At 35.5% G+C, this 19,845-nt stretch overlaps 1 protein-coding gene across 4 annotated transcripts in view; it reads right to left on the minus strand.

Annotated features, from left to right (window-relative positions):
• Positions 1-1,104: 1,104 nt before the first annotated feature.
• grm4 (glutamate receptor, metabotropic 4) overlaps positions 1,105-19,845 on the minus strand; it is a 265,644-nt gene continuing 246,903 nt past the window's right edge. For 2 of the 4 annotated variants that reach the window (XM_021476905.3, XM_073953112.1), the window contains exons 10-11: positions 8,219-8,251; positions 1,105-2,397 (exon numbers count right to left, since the gene is read on the minus strand). In XM_021476905.3, coding sequence (XP_021332580.1) covers positions 8,232-8,251 — 20 coding nt within the window. In that variant the 3' untranslated portion in view covers positions 1,105-2,397; positions 8,219-8,231. 4 annotated transcript variants of the gene reach the window in all.

Below are 19,845 nucleotides of genomic sequence, written 5' to 3' on the forward strand. Positions count from 1 at the left end.
TTTCCCCCACAAGTCCAAAGACATGCGCTACAGGGGAATAGACAAAGCAAATTTGGCTGTAGTGTTTGTGTGAGAACAACACAATTTCACGGCAATTCGTAACTTTTTCATTTAGTGGCTTATTCGTACGAATTCGTACAATCTAATTCGTACATTTTAGTAAGATTTGCTCATTCCCCAATGACAGTTGGGTTTAGGGGTGGGGTTAGGTGCCACGCCTCCTTTTTAAATTCGTACAATTTCGTATGACTGAACTCGTAACAATTCGTACGAATAAGCCACTAAACTGACAAAACATAAAATACTTACGTTTTCTCGTGAGATCAGGCTGGTGTGAATGCATGGATGTATGAGTGTTTCCCAGTACTGGGTTGTGGCTTGAAGGGCATCTGCTGTGTAAAACATATGCTGGATAATTTGGTTCATTTCGCTGTGGCAACCACTGATAAATAAGGGACTAAGCTGAAGGAAAATAATAATTCTTTACATTTATATAGAGCTTTTTCTGGATACTTAGAGCACTTTACACATTGGGGGGAATCGAATCTCCTCATTCACCACCAGTGTTCAGCATCTACCTGGATGATGCAACGGCAGCCATATTGCGCCAGACCGCACACCACACAGAGTGATGAAGCCAATCAAGATATGGGAATGGTTGGGAGGCCATGATAGACAGTGGGCAAATTTGGCCAGGATGCCGGGGTTAAACCCCTACTGTTTTCTAAGGACATCCTGGGATTTTTAACAACCACAGAGAGTTAGGACCTCGGTTTAACATCTCATCTCAAAGATGACTTTCACTGAGCAGACTGAGAGTGCCCGTCACTATACAGGGGCATTAGGACCCAAACAGACCACAGGTTGGGCGCCTCCTGCTGGTCTCACTAACACCACGTCTGGCAGCAACCTAGCTTTCCCATGCGGTCTACCATCCAGGTACTGACCGGGCTTCAGTGGATGACCATGCAGGAGTTGCAGAGAGCTAGCTGCCAGCGGTGAAAATAGATGTAAAAAGCCTTTGAAAACACTGTGAAAAGTGCTTTTCAAATAAACACAATAAGCATTTGACAAACACTGCAGTGACCATTTGTCAGAGAACAATGAGTTTTGAAAAATTTCTTTATTAGAAATTATTTATGTATAAAAATTAACATGCTTCACATACCTCATATGTCTTATTTTACAAATACTTTAATTCAGGCACTGTTTCTGACATATTCTTTTTTTGTTTCTCTTTTAGGATGAAAAGCAAACATTAGCAATCAGGAACACACATTAAGTTGCCATTAACCACGGTCAACATAGACGTTTTATTCTGCAGCACGGACAGTGCAAAAAAACAAAACAAAAACAAAGAAGAGAGGAGAAATCATAAAAAAACTGAATCTTAAATTCACAAACATCTAAAAAGAGACAAACCAACTTGTCTCTCTCTATCACCTGACAGTTTTTTTTTCCGGATACGAATACAAGAGCCTGTTATCTACTTCCCCCAAGCCTCTCAAAACAATCGGTTTAAAGTAACTTTGAGATCAGTGAATTTCTCCGGCGTCTTCGATAGCTGTATTCATACGAAAGTGACTTGTGGACGTCGGTTCCAAACGTTATTTTCAGATTCGGTGACTGTGACAGCTACAGCACATTTCGACAACAGGGCAAATTTGACTTCCTCAAAAGTGTGTACTTATGCACAAGCAAACATTACTCCAAAGAGCACTTCGTACATCTTCAACAGTTTCACAAGGCCCATGGTGAGGTAACAATACAGCAACATAGTTCAACAGCATTCCAGAAAGGTCTTTTTTTGTTAATAAAAAAGGAAACAGAAGACCGTAAATTAAAAAAAAAACAACACAGCACACGATGTCAAAACCAGCATGCTCAACATCTGTAAACAATGGTCACTGTCTTTGCTGTTGTCATCATCACCAAGGAGAAAACAAGAGGAGAAATGATTTATTTTTATATACGTTTTTTTTGTTGTTTTTTTTTGCCACCACATAGTGTTAGCGTCGATGAAACAGCAGACACTGACATGTTGTCCTTAATTAGTGTGTATCACTTTGAACAATGACATCTGGAATAGATAGAGCAAGCTGTAATGGAATAGTCCGAGTTGACAGAACGTCATTCCAGCATCACCGTCTCTACAGTCTCGGCCTCTCCAGATGCTCCCCGCGTGGCTTCACCAAAAGCTTCATTAATGGAAACATGTCTGTAGGGCTTTCCTCCAAGCGTCCGCTATCTCACTTCCAGACGTGACATAACGTGAGAGTGATTTATCTTGAAATGCTGTCTTCCAGGGGTCACTTCTGGGATTCGGTAGTGGCCTTTTATCACTTATCTAGATTGCATGGTTGCTGTAGCTGATGTACGTTTGTTTAGGGCTGAGTCCTGTGGAGAAGAGGAGAGAAAGAGAGGGATAAATATAGATCATCTGAGTCTCGGAAGCACTTGAAAGGTTAGGTCAACCCAAATTGAAAAATCTGGGATCGTTTACGCATCCTCAGTGACGTTCCAAAGCAGTGAGTAATTCATGGTATGTGGATGTTTTAATCAAATCAAAGTGATTCCTGTCTCTGCGTTGAATGGATGTTCACTCAAAAGCTCAGATGCTTTGAAATGTCTGTAAAGATATCAAAAAATACATTTAGATCTATCTTTAGTCTATGTTTGCATTCTTTTGAAAGGGTTTTAGGTGAATAGACAGTCAATGTAAGAGTGGAATCTCTTATATATTTACATTTGAAGAGTTCAGATTCAAGTGCTATCTGGAATTTTCTTCTACAGTGAGCATTTTTCTTAGCCTCTTATGTTATGTTCAGTTATTTCATGTTAATCTATTCTTTGTCATAAAAAGGAAATTACTGAATCAAGACATAGGACAAAAACATTTCAGATGGCACTTAGAGGTTTTTGCATCTGAACTCTTTATTTAGACATTTGTCAGAATGTGATTGAACATATATTCATTCCAAAGACGAATTCAAGTGTTATGGGGTTTAGAATGACATGAGGGTGAGAAATTATGAGAAAACCCTCTGGTGTTTTTTGGTCATTCTTGACCCTAATAGTGTTAATTAAATGATTCAAATTATTCAAAATGTTAATTTTTAATTTTTTTTTCTCTTTTTTTATATATATTTCCTAAATTTTGTTTAGCAGAGCAAGGAAATTTTCACAATATATCTAATAATATTTTTTTCTTCTGGAGAAAGTCTTATTTGTTTTATAAAGGATAGAGTAAAAGCAGTTTCAAATAAATAAATAAATAAATAAATAAATAAAAACATTTTAAGGACAAACTTATTAGCTTCTTTAAGTATTATTTTGTTTCGATAGTCTACAGAATAAATCATCAATATTTAATGACTTGCCTAATTACCGTAACCTGCCTAGTTAACCTAATTAACCCAGTTAAACCTTTAAATGCCACTTTAAGCTGTATAGAAGTGTATCAGGTAAAAAAAATCAGGTAAAATATTATATCATGACAAAGATCAAAATGACAAAAAAAATCTATAATTATTAGAAGTGAGTTATTAAAAATATTATGTTTAGAAATGGGTTGAACAAATCTCTCTGTTAAACAGAAATTGGGGAAAAAATAAACAGGGTGGCTAATAATTCAGGGAGTGTAATAATTCTGACTTCAACTGTAAGGTCAATACTTCTATGTCAAGCGCATGCATATATATAGTGACCCACTGTGCATGCCTTACGCATAGTTGTGCATTTACACTTGTGCATGCTGTTTGTATTGCTCTGCAATAACACTTCCGAAACACTAGCTGGCAGTAGGTTTTTATGTTCCTCGGTTTCTTCGCTGGTGTTTTTTTTTTTTTTTTTGAACGCTAGCTTTATGCATAAGTAGCAAAAACTTGCTTATTCAGAGGCGGGAGCTGGTGGACATGCAAAAACTTTAATCATAAGGTAAACACAAAACAAAATTTCCATGTGGAGCTCTTTCACAAGACATTTTTAAATACTCGCTTCAACATTTTTGAGTCTCAGTCCTGTCCACACTCGTCAGCGCTATCAAGCTGACCAATCACAGAGCTTGAGCTACAACTGTGAAACATGTAGTTAAATTTTTTGAGAGGAGCGTGTCAGGGTCAATCACGGTAAGGGCTATTTGACCGTGTGAAGGCTGCACCGAAGCATATGATGCAGAAGTAGAAATCAGCCTATAACCCTCGCCATGGCTAAAGCTGATGCTGATGCGTGATTGGTCAGCTTGGTAGATGTGACCATTGTGGGCAGGACCAAGAGCCACGTTAACCCTGAATTAGGATGATTCTAAGGGCCCACACACCTTGGGCCCCCAGGGTTGTTATTATGGCCACCCCCCCCCCCCCCCCCTCCTCCTCCTCCCTTTTCATTTTGGTCCACGATCCAACACAAACAGCATGCAGAAGTATAAATACATGGTTATGTGCAAGGCAGGTGCCGTGGGTCACGCCGATCACTCAATGCAGAAGTATTAATCAGCCTTTATACTCAATATTAAGTATTATTATGCCCTTGATTCTAAGTTCTGCATAACCATAAAATGTAGTTTTAAAATCTCTCTAAAAAAAGTAAAATCTCTCTAAAATATAACAATTCCAGTAAAAACAAACATAAAAAGCAACAACAACAAAAACCTTTTACTGCCACATGACCTGCACCAGAGGGTTAAATGTGTTATTAATAGAATTTTTTGATGTGAAATGGGGAGGTAAATTGTTAGGATGCTCGCTGGGTAACCTTTTCAGTTTCAAAGCAACTGACGCAGTTCTATTTCTTGTCAGGCCTTGGCTGCAATGCGGCGACACCTTCTTTGATTTCACTTTTAATTTACCACAAGTCAAGTAGTGTGTCTTGTTTGATATCAGACTCTGTCTTTTCTCCATATCAAAGATCGGATTACTAGACTGTCGCCTTTTGCACAGAAGGATCATTTAGTACCTTCAAAAACATGCATTAGCGGCAAAACAGTGACAGTCTGCTATTAAAGCGTTCGATCAACAAAAATACTTGCCTAATCCTGTCATTTGCCATACATTGTAATAGCGCAAACAATCACAAAGGTTGCATGAGTGCCATTGCCTTTAGCTATTCAAATTATAACCTTGCCAAAGAAGGAGGGCCAATGGAAAATTCAAGCTCATCGCATTATTATATGGAGATCAAAAGGTTACCTCATGCAATCATGCAGGACCATGGGAATAAGGTAGGTGAAGTGACATTTGACCCAACAATAGTGATGCAGCTCTCAGTCGGCGTATGCACTGACCCACAGCTTCAGTCAGATAAATAGCTCCATTTCAGCTTAGAGGGAAGAACTAGCCGCAAGCTTAAAGGGATAGTTCATGCAAAAATAAAAATCTGGTCATCATTTACTCACCCTTCACATGTTATACATGTCTATCTTTTTTTGTTGTTGTTTTTAAACACAAAAGAGAATATGTTGATGAATAATGTTAATGACAGCTGTTAAAATCCTTTCCTACTATGGAGGACAACCACTTTTTTTGTGTTCAACAGATTAAAGATACTCGTATGGGTTTATGCAACAGTTTTTTCTGGTTCTCGAATCTGATTGGCTGAGAGTCGTGCAATACACTAGTGATAACGTCACTAAACCAACTGTAGGTGTCATGAGGGAGGACTAAACTTTCTATAGCTTGGCAAATGCTGTTGTTGTTGTGTCACCTAACATATTCAAAAGAATTTTAAGGTGAGAAAGCTGACTGGAAACGCCATTGCTGTTTTGATTTCATTCTTGTGACTTTAGGTTATTGTTCACATACTTTACTGTATCCCGCTGAGTGCATCCTTACCACGGACAGAATTTGGTGTTTATGGTGACATTTTTACAGAACAAACAGATTTATTGAGGGACACTTTAAAGTGATGGTTTATCCAAAAATGACTTATAACTTTCTGCTAATGAACACATAATAAGTTATTTTTTGGAAACCAGTAGCCATTAGCTACATTTCCATCCACCTATTTGTGTGCGCATTTTGGAGATGCGCATAAAATTATGGTTGATGAAATTTGGAATTTTGAAAATGTGCATAAAAACATTTGCTTATAAATGAGTAGGATAAACTTTCATCGATAAGAGTAAGTGTGCATAAACTGATAGAACCACTCAAATTCCAGTACGTGCATTAAAAGTCATGTGACTTTGTTTTAAGACATCATGTAATGATTAAAATGTGTGTGAATGGACAAACCAGCAAGCTGAGCACATTGTAAAACATCTGAAAAACATCATTTTAGAATGTTTTGGTCATTCTAAAATGTCTTAACTTATTCACTATTAGTGTTATTATATTATTAATGACCTCCAGAATCTAGAGCGTTTGCTCTCTACGTCTCACCCTTCAAACGCCACAATGCATTCATTGCATATTGGCATCGTCTTCTGAGGCGCAAGTAATTTATTAAATGAAGAAAAGATTCGCACAGCTACTCCTACCACAGCAAATTAAGATTTTTTCTGTTGATATTTGGTGCCAGTTAATCATGAAGTAACGATTTTGTTCTTTTTGATTCGTTGGATTAAAATGCTGCTTTAATCGTACTTCTTTTATGCGATACTCCAGTTTTTTAGCGTAAATTTAATTTGCCTTTTTATATGGAAACATAGCTATTGACTTCCACAGTATTTATGTTCCCTACTATTGATGACAGTGGTTACTGGTTTCCACCATTCTACAAAATCTCTTGTTTTGGGTTAAACAGAAAAAAGAAACTCATAAAGGTTTGGAATAAATTGTCAGTATTTTCCATGAGCTATCCCGTTAAGTAGTTTCATAACTTCATATGTATTAAATGCTAGATAAAAATGTGGAAACTGTTCTTGGGACTGATTTGCTAGGCATTTTTATATTGTTATTTGTTTACACTGTTGTTTATTAAATTTGACTCTAAATCAATAATATTATTATTGAATAGAAGTATTTTGTATAGCATAACAGTCTTTTGTTTGTAGTTATTTGGCTTTTTTCCAATCTCTTTTCTACTTTGTCATTTTATTTGCAACTTTCTCTTGTAAAATGCAGGATATATAGCTTACACTATATAAACGGCATGCACAATACTAATGTAGTGTTTTCTTAGCTGTAATGTGCTTATTTGGTGCTATAATCACAAATAAACACATCAGTGATCCTCTGTTTTGTCATCTCTAAAAGTCCCATGAAATAAAATTAAAATTGTTTACATGTTAATAGTATCAGTATTGTTTGGTTTTTAAAATATCTTTAAGCTAGTGTGCTCCAAAACAGCAACGAAAGAAAGCTAATAAAAACATGTAAAGCTTGTAGTTTGTCACTTCCACCTAAATAGATCAACAGTTTTAATAACGTCACGTCATACTTCAGTTTCTTATCAAATATCATAACCAATCAAATGCTCTCTAGTATCTGACATGCCACGCCCCCTTCAAGATGCTTCTCATTTGCTTTTTATTTGATGAGCTCAACCCCTCGGTTATAAAACAAAACTCTATTGGCTGTTTTTTTAAAGGGGAGGAGCTAAACTATGTTCCAACCTCTCTTTGTGTGTCGGTTGAGATTACGTCAATACTCTCATAAAATTATACTCATGATTTTGAATATGGGACAGAAATTATTTGTACTGTTATATAAATGCAATATAACACAGCTGTATATCAGCATGGCAGCCATTTCACACAGCTATTCATGTCATACTGCTCATTTGGAACAACTTGAGGGTGAGTAAATGATGCATGTGTTTTCATTTCTGATTGAACCATCTACTTAAATAAGTCTAGCTCTATATAAAACTATCTTTAAAAAAGTGCTTGATTTTATCAACACTGTTCTATTTGAGTCTCCTATCCTAATTTGCGTTTATGCAATCTAGGCCATGCACTGTTCTGAAAGTTTTCACATCTAGTCTCTGTTGGCTGAACAAAAAACAAAAAAAAAAAAAATGCATAAACACAAATCTGATGCTATCTTTAGGTTTTCCCCTGTATAGCGTTCCTCACCTACAAAGCCCTGTGCAAACAAGTGATTTGCAAAAACAATGCGGTATGCATGCTTTAGCAGTTTTAACAAATGTCAGGGTATTCTCAGTGCATTGCCTGCTATACACTAATTGATATGCACAGCATTAAATGGAACATGTTTGGGTTTAGCAATTAGGTCCAACAAAAAGCCAAGCAATAGCCAATAAATAACCAAGCCTTTACCTGTCTTCACTGTTTAGTTATCATCAACATATCCTGAAACACAGGTCGAGTGGATACATGTATTAGACAGGTTTCACTTCATGTATTTGTATGGCTGAAAAGAGTTTAATAATGAACATTGCTTATGCTTTTAAATAATGAACGGTGCTTCTACATGAGATGGGTTTGCATTATAAAATTCAAATGCAACATATTGCTAATAAATATAACATTTTATCATCATAAGAAGAGGTACAAGTATATAGAGATGAGTTTCTGCAGTCGATGATGAATCCTAATGCATCCGCTTCGAAATGCTTGAAATGTAAAGTATCAGCTGTACGTACATTATGTTCTGTTAAAGTGTCACATTTAAAATGTATAGAACTGTTTAAGCAATTTTTTTTGGTTGAGTTCCTCAACCTCACAGATGCATCATAATTTGAATGATTTTCCCTCTAACATAGAGGTACTGTAGCTATTTTATTCAGAATATGTGGTCATCATTTGAATGATTCACAGGCAGAGCAGAATTGTGAGGTAATTGTGTCCTCATCAGGGCAATTGTTTTCCATCTGTAGTATCATTTGCAATGCAGAATATGTACTTTTCAGCATTATATATCACTTTTTCTTTTATCTCATTGCATCCCAACATCTCCTATAAATACTGGATCAGAATAGATACTGTTTGGATATAATTAATGCCCCAAAAATTGGTCTAACATAGGCAAGTGAATATATACTATAAATTTTGATCATGCTCATTAAAATAAAGTTAATGTCAAACACTTATAAATTAGGTGCAATGCAGTGCAAAACAACAAAAATACTCCTTAATACTATAATACTTTGCATGCATTTCCTAACTTAATGAGAGATCCTATAATCATCATTTATGTATAACAATGTGAATGTGAAGTAAAGGAAGATAAGGGTAGCATGTGAGATACATAAAGTGTAATAGCATCAAACAGCATGTTATTTACATTGTATAAATAATGATAAATGCTCATTATTAGTGTAAATCAAATACAATATGCTATTTGTACTAAATATTTAATATCTTTGCAATTCTGGGTGAACATTTTGAAATCGTATTTAAAAATTCTATTTTTGATAATGGACAAGACTCATCAAATGGTGCTACAGTAGTTAGTATTTGGGAAAACTGCTGGATTTTAATGACTGGTTTACTATTATACTAATACAACTATTATACTAATACAACCCAGTTATATTTTTAACCCTACCCCTGTGCCCTTGAAACAGAGTGTGAAGGGGAAGTGCTTCAAATTGTACCCCTAATAAATAGGACAGCACTACAACTCCTGCACAGGTCATCATATGTCATCACTTCAAATGAGATCGATGATGGCGACTGCTGTAGTTTTTTTTCAGTTGCCTTTTTTTTTTTTTTTTTGGTATTTACCTTTATCTAAACGCACGTAAACAACAACAATGTTATACCAACCAGACTCTTCTGACAGGGTATTCGAGTGTTATCGAGAGGCAGATATGAAAGTATGTTGTGGGACTTCTAGTGTTATCATTATGGATTATAGATAGTTAAATGGGGGTCTTTTTTTTTAAACCATGGCAGTAAAACACGAATGCAGTTATGACTTTATTAAAACATATGCTTGTTTGTTGTAAAAATTACTAATAATCACAAAAATACTAACACTAAACACTAGTCTCCTTACTTCTGTGTGCAGTCATGCTGATATTGTAGATGGTGTATTCTGGGAAATTTTCACACCCCTTGGTTTCAAGTGTAGTGCTGAAAAATCTCTGTTTCAAGGGCTATCTAGGGGGACACCCCTACCCCTTCACGTGAATGTGCAAAACAAAGGGTATGGGTAAGGAGAAGGGGTAAGGGGTAGAATTGGTTTTGGGCTTAAATGTGTTTTCTATAAAAATACAGTATTTGGTATAAATTGCATCCCTGATATTAATAATGATATCATATCACAGCAGATGTGTGACTAAATTGCTGATTTAAAGCACATAAAAGCATTGTAATGCTTTTGGCTAAGTGAGCAGACAGATAAATGAACAAGCACAGGTTTATTATTCACTCAAAAGTAACATTATGAACTCGTGGTTATGCATGAGCAAGTTCAGCTCTAGCTCTTCTGTCATTAAATGCACACAGTAGCTCATGATAACAGTGCACATTTCTTTTTAAGTTTTCATAAGCAAACTGTTAAAATATCAGTTACTTAAATTAACAGTTCCAGAATTTTGTGATTCACTGGTGTTTTCTGTTTATGTACAGTTAAAATCAGAATCATTAACCCCCTTTTGATTTTCTTTTCATTTTTAAATATTTCCCAAATTATGTTTAAGAGAGCAAGGAAGTTTTTACAATATGTCTGATAATATTTTTTCTTCTGGAGAAAGTCTTATTTGTTTTATTTCGGTTAGAACAAAATCTGTTTTTATTTAAAAAAAAAAAAAAAACATTTTTAAGGTCAAAATTATTATCCCTTTTAAGCCATCATTATACAATAACTTGTCTAATTACCCTAACCTGCCTAGTTAACCTAATTAACCTAATTAAGCCTTTAAATGTCACTTTAAGCTGTAAAGAAGTGTCTTGAAAAATATCTAGTCACATATTATTTACTGTCATCATGGCAAAGATAAAATAAATCAGTTATTATAGATGAGTTTTTAAAACTATTATGTTTAGAAATGTGTTGAAAAAAATCTCTCCGTTAAACGGAAATTGTGGAAAAATTATAAACAGTGGTGCTAATAATTCAGGGGGCTAATAATTCTGATGTATTTATGAGTGTTATAGGATGTTGATCTCTGACAACTTTTGATGCTGTAAAATAAACTCTACAGTGACTTTTAGTATTATAAACTGTTTTTTACACTGTAATTTACAAAACCTGCACAGACATCATATTATTTCAAATGAGTAAACATCACAATAAAAGTTATTATATTAAACTTTAAATAAACATCAAAAACTGTCAGAGAAGATATCAAGATCCCATAACAGTTCAATATCACGAATAAATGAAAGATGTCAATAAATCACAATTTCTTTATCAAGTTTTTTTTTTTTAATTTTGCAAATCATTTAGTAAATAAATCTAAAAATGTAAATGAAAGCTGGTGGAAGCTAGATAAACAGTGTACAGTCTACCTCAGTGTAAAATATCCATCTGTATATTGATAAACTGTATATGCTGTTCAGATATATTGTTTCTGTGTTATAATTGAACCGGTTGGGGCCCATTTGGCCTTAAGGTACAGTGAACATGGCTACGCGGAGGTGCTTTTCCCTGGCTCAATCTGCCCTGAAATTAAGTGACCTTGTACAGAAACTGTCAGGAGGCATTAAAAATGTAATTGTCATTAAAATGTAGCCTGAAGGGATCTGCTGCTTACATGAACTAATTCTACCAAACAAACAACAAAAAAAAAAAAAAGATATAGAGGCCAAACAAATACATTATTACTTTTAGATGTGTATTGGAATCAAATACTAAAGTATGCGGCACGAGATCCAGTATATAAATTGCAAACGCGTGACTCATTGTTTGTTTTCCGGTCAAGGATTGAGGCATCAGCACATTATGCATCATATAATTACACATCATACCATATCACACATCAAGGACTCATTGCACTTAAAGTGCCTCTATTATGCTATTATATGGGTATTACCTATCATGAAGTGTGTTTTATAGCTGTTTGGGAATGTATAAGGTCAGCAAAGTTTCACAGACTGAAATTCATGATAAAAGTTACCCCAAAAAAAGAACCAGTTTGAAATTTTAGCTATTATGTCAGCCTTTGGTATTCATTGAAAGTTCACAAACCCTTAAACTAAAGTCTAGTTTGTGACACTGTATACGTTTAAAAGGACACCAATAATCCGATTTTATTACGATTAAAATAATACTCAGTTTAAGGGTCCACCGTGTAAACCAGTGGTCACCAATCCTGGTTCTGGAGGGCCGGTGACCCTGCAGTGTTTAGCTCCAACTCGCTTCAACACACCTGCCTGGGTGTTTCAAGTATACCTAGTAAGACCTTGATTAGCTGGTTCAGGTTTGTTTGATTAGGGTTGGAGCTAAAATCGGCAGGACACCGGCTCTCCAGAAACAAGTTTGATGACCCCTGGTGTAAACAGTGATTTCTGATTAATTCGATTAAGGTCATAATCGAGCTAAACATGTGGAGTATGGCAATTTTAGTGGCGATATTGAAGTTCAGTAAACACTGCACTAAAACTATTACTGTCATGTAGGACTTTTTGCCACATTTTGCAACGGTATTTCATATACGCATGGCTGTTTGACACTATTCTCTGCACCTATCGAGTCAGTAAAACACCACAGACATGACACATGCATCATGAAATGTGGACATTTTTTCCCATTTGGCATGAAGCATCAAACTCAATTAAAACAACACTCTTCCTGCAGTTTATACTTGCATCCAATATCTTCCTGAATGAAAGTGACAGTGCCAAACTGCAGTTAAATTTGACAAATTAAAAATGAAAGTCCAGAAATTACATGAAACCCCGGAGGAAATTTGGATAGCGTGCTGACTCAGTGACGTTAATTGAATTATGTGCTATAACATGTCAAACGGGATCATGAAAGGAACATTCAAAAAGCAACTCATGTAAACACCTTCATCATACTATTGTCTTTTTCAGATTAAGGCAAATAATTTGATTACTGATTTCTATGTAAACGTAGTCACTGCTACATCTACTGCCAAAGCAAATGCATTATACCTGCACATCCATTATGCTTGATTTTGAATTGATACCATAAAACTGATATTATTATTATTATTGTTATTACAGATATAAAACTGTGTTGGAAAGTTCTGAAGAAACCGAAAATTATATATGATAAAGAGTGTTTGGTTTCCAACCAAATATAAGTAGGTACCCATTAAATTTACTGCCACTAAAATTATTGTCCGAAAAACAGAAATTGCCAAAAATATGAGCTAAAATGAAGGCTATGCTTCACCTCACTGCCTACACTGTAAAACATTTCTGTAAATGAGCAGTTGTAAGTATTTTGTGATTCACATTTTAGTTGTATTTTTCCCCATTTATTTATGTTTTTGAGTTGCATTATGAGACCATAATTTTTTTTTTTTACGTTTAACCTTGAAAAAATGGGACTTTTATGAAAATTTTAATAGTTTAAAGTGATATGTTGTTTGGGTTGGTGTTGTATATTATGCTAAAAAAAACCTTGTAATAAACTGCCAATACATTTTCTGCTACTTTACAGACTCATTTCTCTATATAATATTTCTTAAGGTGAGGCAGTGGCGCAGTAAGTAGTGCAGCAAGATGGTCGCTGAGTCGCCGGCTCGAACCTCAGCTCAGTTGGTTTCTGTGTGGAGTTTGCATGTTCTCCCTGCCTTCGCGTGGGTTTCCTCCGGGTGCTCCCCATAGTCCAAAGGCATGCGGTACAGGTGAATTGGGTAGGCTAAATTGTCCGTAGTGTATGAGTGTGTGAATGTGTGTGGATGTTTCCCAGAGATGGGTTGCGGCTGGAAGGGCATCCACTGCGTAAAAACTTGCTGGATAAGTTGGCGGTTCATTCCGCTGTGCCGACCCCGGATTAATAAAGGGACTAAGCCGACAAGAAAATGAATGATTTAATATTTCTTAAACATTATTTTAAGCTACTAAATTTTCAATGAAAGTCACTTTGTTAAAATGTGGAGTTGAATTTTTAACATCAATAGTCAACAGAGCAGAGATCAAGGTTTCAAAATGCAATTCACAACCATAAATAAATGGAAAACACTTGTGAAACACAAAATACATAAAAAAAACTGTAAATTAACAGATATTATTTACAGTGTAGTAGTGTTCGCTCCTTCCAGCCGTAGTCACTGTGTGATGTGAAGCTGCTTTCACACCGGACACGGGAAGTGCTGCGCTAATTAACCCATTCATTTCAATGGCTTTGTGCAAGGGAAGTGTAAAGTTTACCATACAGTGATGAAAGTATATGCACAAGTAATGCACTGACAGTAAATTCCTATGTAGTGTACTTGTACCTAATGCTTGCAAAAGTGCTACTGTGCTGTCATGGCAATGCTGGTAAAATGATGCCTTGTAAATTTTTACTTTTAATAAATGTGTGGGTTTTTTATTGGCTTGTTTTTATATATATTTTAAGTTATTGAGCTCAATTTAAAAACTACCAAAATTATTTTACATTATCAAAACATTAATAAATTATTGTAAAGCATTTTTGGTTTCACATTTCAGCCAATGGCACCCAGATATTTAGTTTTTGGCCCAGAATTTTAATTCTTATTATAACAGACTGGGCCATAATCTGACCAATCAGAGAAGAGGAAGCTCTCAGAAGGAGGAATCTGACTGGAAAAAGACTAGATCATTATACCAACTCTTTCTGACACTGTGAAAAAGATTGATGATGCAATGTACAGTGCTCAGCATAATTGAGGACACCCTATTTTGAAAATGAATATTTTCTCAGTGAATAGACAATGTATTTTGGTGCATTTGAACAAAACAGAATTATGAAACACATATATTTATTAAAATAATATTTTAGTCATTAAACATATTTAGAAATTGAAAGAAATTAAACTAAATTTCATTTTTTTTTGTTTTTCTTGATTTTTCCTCCTTTTTAAATGTGCATTTAGTATTTTTTAATATTTTTTTCTATAGCATATAAATTTAGGTGTACTAATTTTGGACCGTAATCGTAAGTTATTTTGTTAGATAAGCTCCAGATTTGGCTTCAGTGCTGACTATTCTAATATACATGCAAAATATAACATTTTATAGCTTACTATTCAAAATATTAATATAAAAATAGATTTGTGAGGGGTGTACTTACAGTATATATGCTGAGCACTGTATATTATAAGAAAATATAAATATATATATGGTCAAGATATTGCACCCTGCAAGTGTCATATTGCCATTTTAAAACTCAAGCCATTCATCAGTGTACAGTGTATATGACTATTGGTCAAGAGACTACTTCAAGGAGACCCGCATTGATCTTTTTGGTCACAGAAATCCTGACACATAAAATGGCTGATGTAAAGCAGACCCAAATTGTTATTGATCCGAATTACAGCTCAACCAAGAGCAAAACTCTTGTCTTAACAGGACACATGAGAAAGCCTATTGACGTTCATATAACATAACAACGAGTTTGCTTGCCTGACTGATTGAACCGCATCCCTTCATTCTCATTCTTTGGCTTAGTTTTCTATGATCTTTGCAGGCAATATCCCGCACACATTACATTTTGATCTCGTCCGCATGCATCGCTAAACTCAATACACGTACTGCATTGCAATGATATTAAAAAAGGGCTGTTACTTCAGGATCCTCGGTTCTTTATATCAGTAATAAATCAGCTTGCCAAGTACTGAGTTTTGTAGATACACTAATAGAGTGCATCTCACCGTGACTGTGAATAATATGTCACATTTGCGATAACACTATAAGAATAGCCACTTCAGACATGTCTTGTACTCATCCGGATTAGTTCAGGATCTTTTTTTCTACGAGGTGAGATGACAAGAAGTGTGACTTTAGAAGTGTGACTTTAGGTGCTTCAGAAAACCACATCCCATATGTGGTATAGGTGATACTGTGAAGACTTGCTAGTCACCTGATAGTTGAAAACTGGGGAGAATGCAATAAGTGGGAATAATGACGCCCTTGACTTCTGATTGATCACTTTGATCAAAGAAGGCACATTTGCAATGGACAGCACTCATTTATGAGTTAATAAATTAAATATTAATAATCAAATAAATTGATTAACCCTTTTACAACATTTTTTTTTTTGGTAAATCCAGCAGTTTTGATCTCTCCTGCAGCGTAGATTAACATGGTAATGCCCATCCGCCATAATATATTAATTAATACAATCATCATTTAGCCGAACACATGTTCTTACACATATTTGAGAATATCAAATATGAGATATCAAATGTTTCACCACATAAGACGTTCATCAATATTAGGAGAAAACTGAAAAAATGAACACGATATATCTATAAATAAATCCAGCGATGCATTCTAAATCAGTGGTCCCCAACCGGTCCGCGGATCAATCAGTACCGGGGCACACAAGGATTAATTATCTTTAAGTTGGCAGAAAAAGTAGCTGCATTTAAAGCCAAACTGGATTTGTGGGGACGGCGCGTGAACAGAGGCATAATGGACATGTTTCCAACATTAGCAGGGATTTTGTGTGAGTCACCAAGTTGGTGCATGATCACCAGTCTTCGCTGTTAAAAGAGTTTAAGCGCTACTTCCCAACCTCAAAGGACCCAAAAACGGCCAAGGAATGGATACGTGACCCATTTGTCAACAAACCAGCTGAATCCAGCATGTTCGTGCAAGAAGACCAGAGATCGCAAATGACGGCGGCCTTAAAACAGTGTTCGAGACAACAACTCTGCCGGTGTTCTGGATTAAAGTCATGGCAGAAACACTTTCGCATGTCGAGATGTACATGATATGTGTGCGTGCTGGCGCTCACTGGCTGTTTCACGGGCACACGCAAAGCTTGAAGGTAAACAAACAACGGCTTATCATAAGCATCTTATCGATAATTATTTACACAGTTGGCATTAAGATGAACATATAAACGTTATCTGCCTAGTTTCTAGCAGCTGAATGTGTCTGGAAAAATATTCAAAGGCTTTTATTCTCATAAACCGCGCGGACGTGAATGCGTCTGACTGTTCTGATTGGCTAAAGCAGACATCTCACGTCAGCACGTTTTAGACATGCACGCGCTCTTTCCGGCAATCTTCCTTCTGCAATCATCCCCCGATGGGACCATCGCGTTGCAAAGAAACAAGCTCAGGGCTCCCACTGATTTAGCGTTACGAACAGTTTTTGACGTTATAATATGTTATATTATTGGAGCAATGTGTTAATAAAGGTATTACTTCCTAATGTTATAATAGCATTGTAATATTGGAGCAATGTGCTAATAAAGTTCCACATGAGTACACAGTGGATTCACGTTTATTATTATTTTTATTATTTCAACCCCCGGTCCGCAGTAAAATTGTCAAGCGTTGACCGGTCCGCAGTTAAAAAAAGGTTGGGGACCACTGTTCTAAATAACAGTTACATAAGAGCTCTTTCTCAATACCAAGTAAGAGAAGTTCTGACTTGCGTCCTTGGAAGTTTGCCAAGTTCAGACTTGGAAAGTCGGGTACTTCTTCAAGTGGAATGCCAGTGTACTTTATAATGTCACTAATCTCACCATGGATTCATTTCTGGCTTGACTAGAAACACAATTTGGCCCTACACAATAATTCAGAACCATCTAATTAACTTAAGAAGTAATTCTAACACTTTATAGCGATGTTTCTATCACATTACGCTACATTAAGACACTCAACAGACACCTTTGCTTGATGTAATTGAAGTCTTAAAGGAGAATCGCAAATCAATTAGAATCAACAAGGAGATCATGTTTCCCCTTTAATGGATTCATGAAATGTTAAACATCCCTGAGCCGGAGAGAAGTTATATGTTATCTTGCATTTGCTTTGCATGCTTGTTTTAGACCATGCTGTCACCGACTCTAATACCACATTAAAAAACAAAACGCAGTGTTACAGTATAGACAGCACATAAGTCTGTAAGCGTAATAAATATTTGCTGAAAACATTCGGTGCTAACTAGTGCGCTTAATTGGATGAGTTTTCATCTATGTAGCAACCTTCATTACGCAAATTTAATTCTGTTGTCAAAACATTTATCTGGACGTCTCCCTTAATTCAGAACTATTTCGTATTAAGACCCACAATATGATTTACCGGGTATTGCTACACTGCAAAATGAATACAAATGCTACATAATGAAAGCAGAGTGCATGTGCGTCGCTGTGAATGCCAAATGCAATGTAATGGAAGCAGATAATTTGCCTTCCTAGTCTAACATGATACTTTCAATCTGCTTAACGTGATTTTTTTTATGCTAGAGTTAGTCAGTGTGTATTGGTACATCTTGGGAAATGTCATATTAAATTCGTGTCTTGTGAATTTTAATGTGTATTTTGCATGTCGCTGACTGGACCTCTATTAATGGGGGAAGTTTTTGAAATGTGTGTTTTTATTTCCCTTCCCCCAGCTTGATTATTTTAGAACTAAGAAAACAAGGTTTACTGGTAGAATTAACACTATTCTGAGCTAAACATACTGTATGAAGTTCAAATATTTCACAATGAACTGACCTACAGTATTTAGATCAGTTCACCTTTTAGCAGTTAATCTTGTTCCGTGCATACAACATTTCTAAAGGAGGTAAAAACCCAAACAATACAAACAAAACAAACAAATCTGAAATATGAGTTATGTGTAATAACAATGAATTGACTGAACTACTGAAAGTGCCGAACTGCTGAAATGTATTTAATACTTTATATAAAGGCTTGTTTTTAGTGATGGCAGCTTAAAGACGCCTCACATATGAAGAATGAAGTCATATGAAGTCACATGTATTGTTTAGGTGTGAGATTTTCACAGACTTCAACAGAGTGTAAAAATAAATCTTATCTATTAAATCTTATCTTTAATTTGTATGTTATATTGGATTCAAGTCAGGTGATTGGTTGGGCCATTCCACAGCTTGATTTTCTTTCTCTAAAACCATTTGAGAGTGTCCTCTGTGTGTTTTAGATCATTGTCTTGTGGAAATGTACACTCTGGTTTTATCTTCATCATATTGATAATGTATTTGTTGGACTGAAGCAGCTAGTATTCATTTATAATGGTGAAGGGCAGAGGGTTGCTGAAAAAATACTAAACAATTTCAGCTGCAGACTGGGCTTTCACTAGTTTTCTTTCTGTTTCTTCATGTGTTCAACAATTTTCCCTATATGTCATTTCTCATAGACTTTTTTTTTTCATTGCATACATGAATTTCTTTGATTGTTACTAACATCTGGGGAAATTTTCAAGTTAACTATCTTAAAAAATATGTTTTCTGCAGTCTGATCTCACAAGGAAACGTAACTTTTTTTTTACGTTTTGTCCAATTTGTGGCTCATTCACATAAGTTCAGTCATACAAAAATGTATGACTTTAAAAGGGAGTAGTGGCACCCAACCCTAGCCCTAAACCAAACTATCATTGAAGGATTAGCAAATTGGAATAAATAGTATGAATGAGATCGTACAAATTTATACAAATTAGCAACTGAAACAAAAAGTTATTAAAAGCCATGAAATTGTGTGTGTGTGTGTGTTTTTATAAAAATGGTGACGTGTTCAATACTTATTTTTCCTGCTGTATACTATACTATATATTGACTCCTGGACTATTCAGGTACTGGCAACAGCTTTTACAAAAAATAAAAATAAATAAATCCTATGCCATATTGTATGAAACTGAACTGAACAACAACTGTTAAACTATGGCATAGCTGTACATGTAACAGATTGTGTTTGTCTTCTGTACAGTACGTGGTACAAGAAATCAAAGGGAAAAAGATAAAAGACCTGAATAATTTCTCTTGACATTTTGCTAGAAAAGGCACCTAACGAGAAAAAAGAAAGTTGTGGAAAACGATGTCTTGAAATAGATTTACTCTGGATTGTTTGTCATGTTTGAAGAAGT

The sequence above is a fragment of the Danio rerio genome, chromosome 6, assembly GCF_049306965.1.
Source record: "Danio rerio strain Tuebingen ecotype United States chromosome 6, GRCz12tu, whole genome shotgun sequence".
Classification (NCBI taxonomy): domain Eukaryota; kingdom Metazoa; phylum Chordata; class Actinopteri; order Cypriniformes; family Danionidae; genus Danio; species Danio rerio.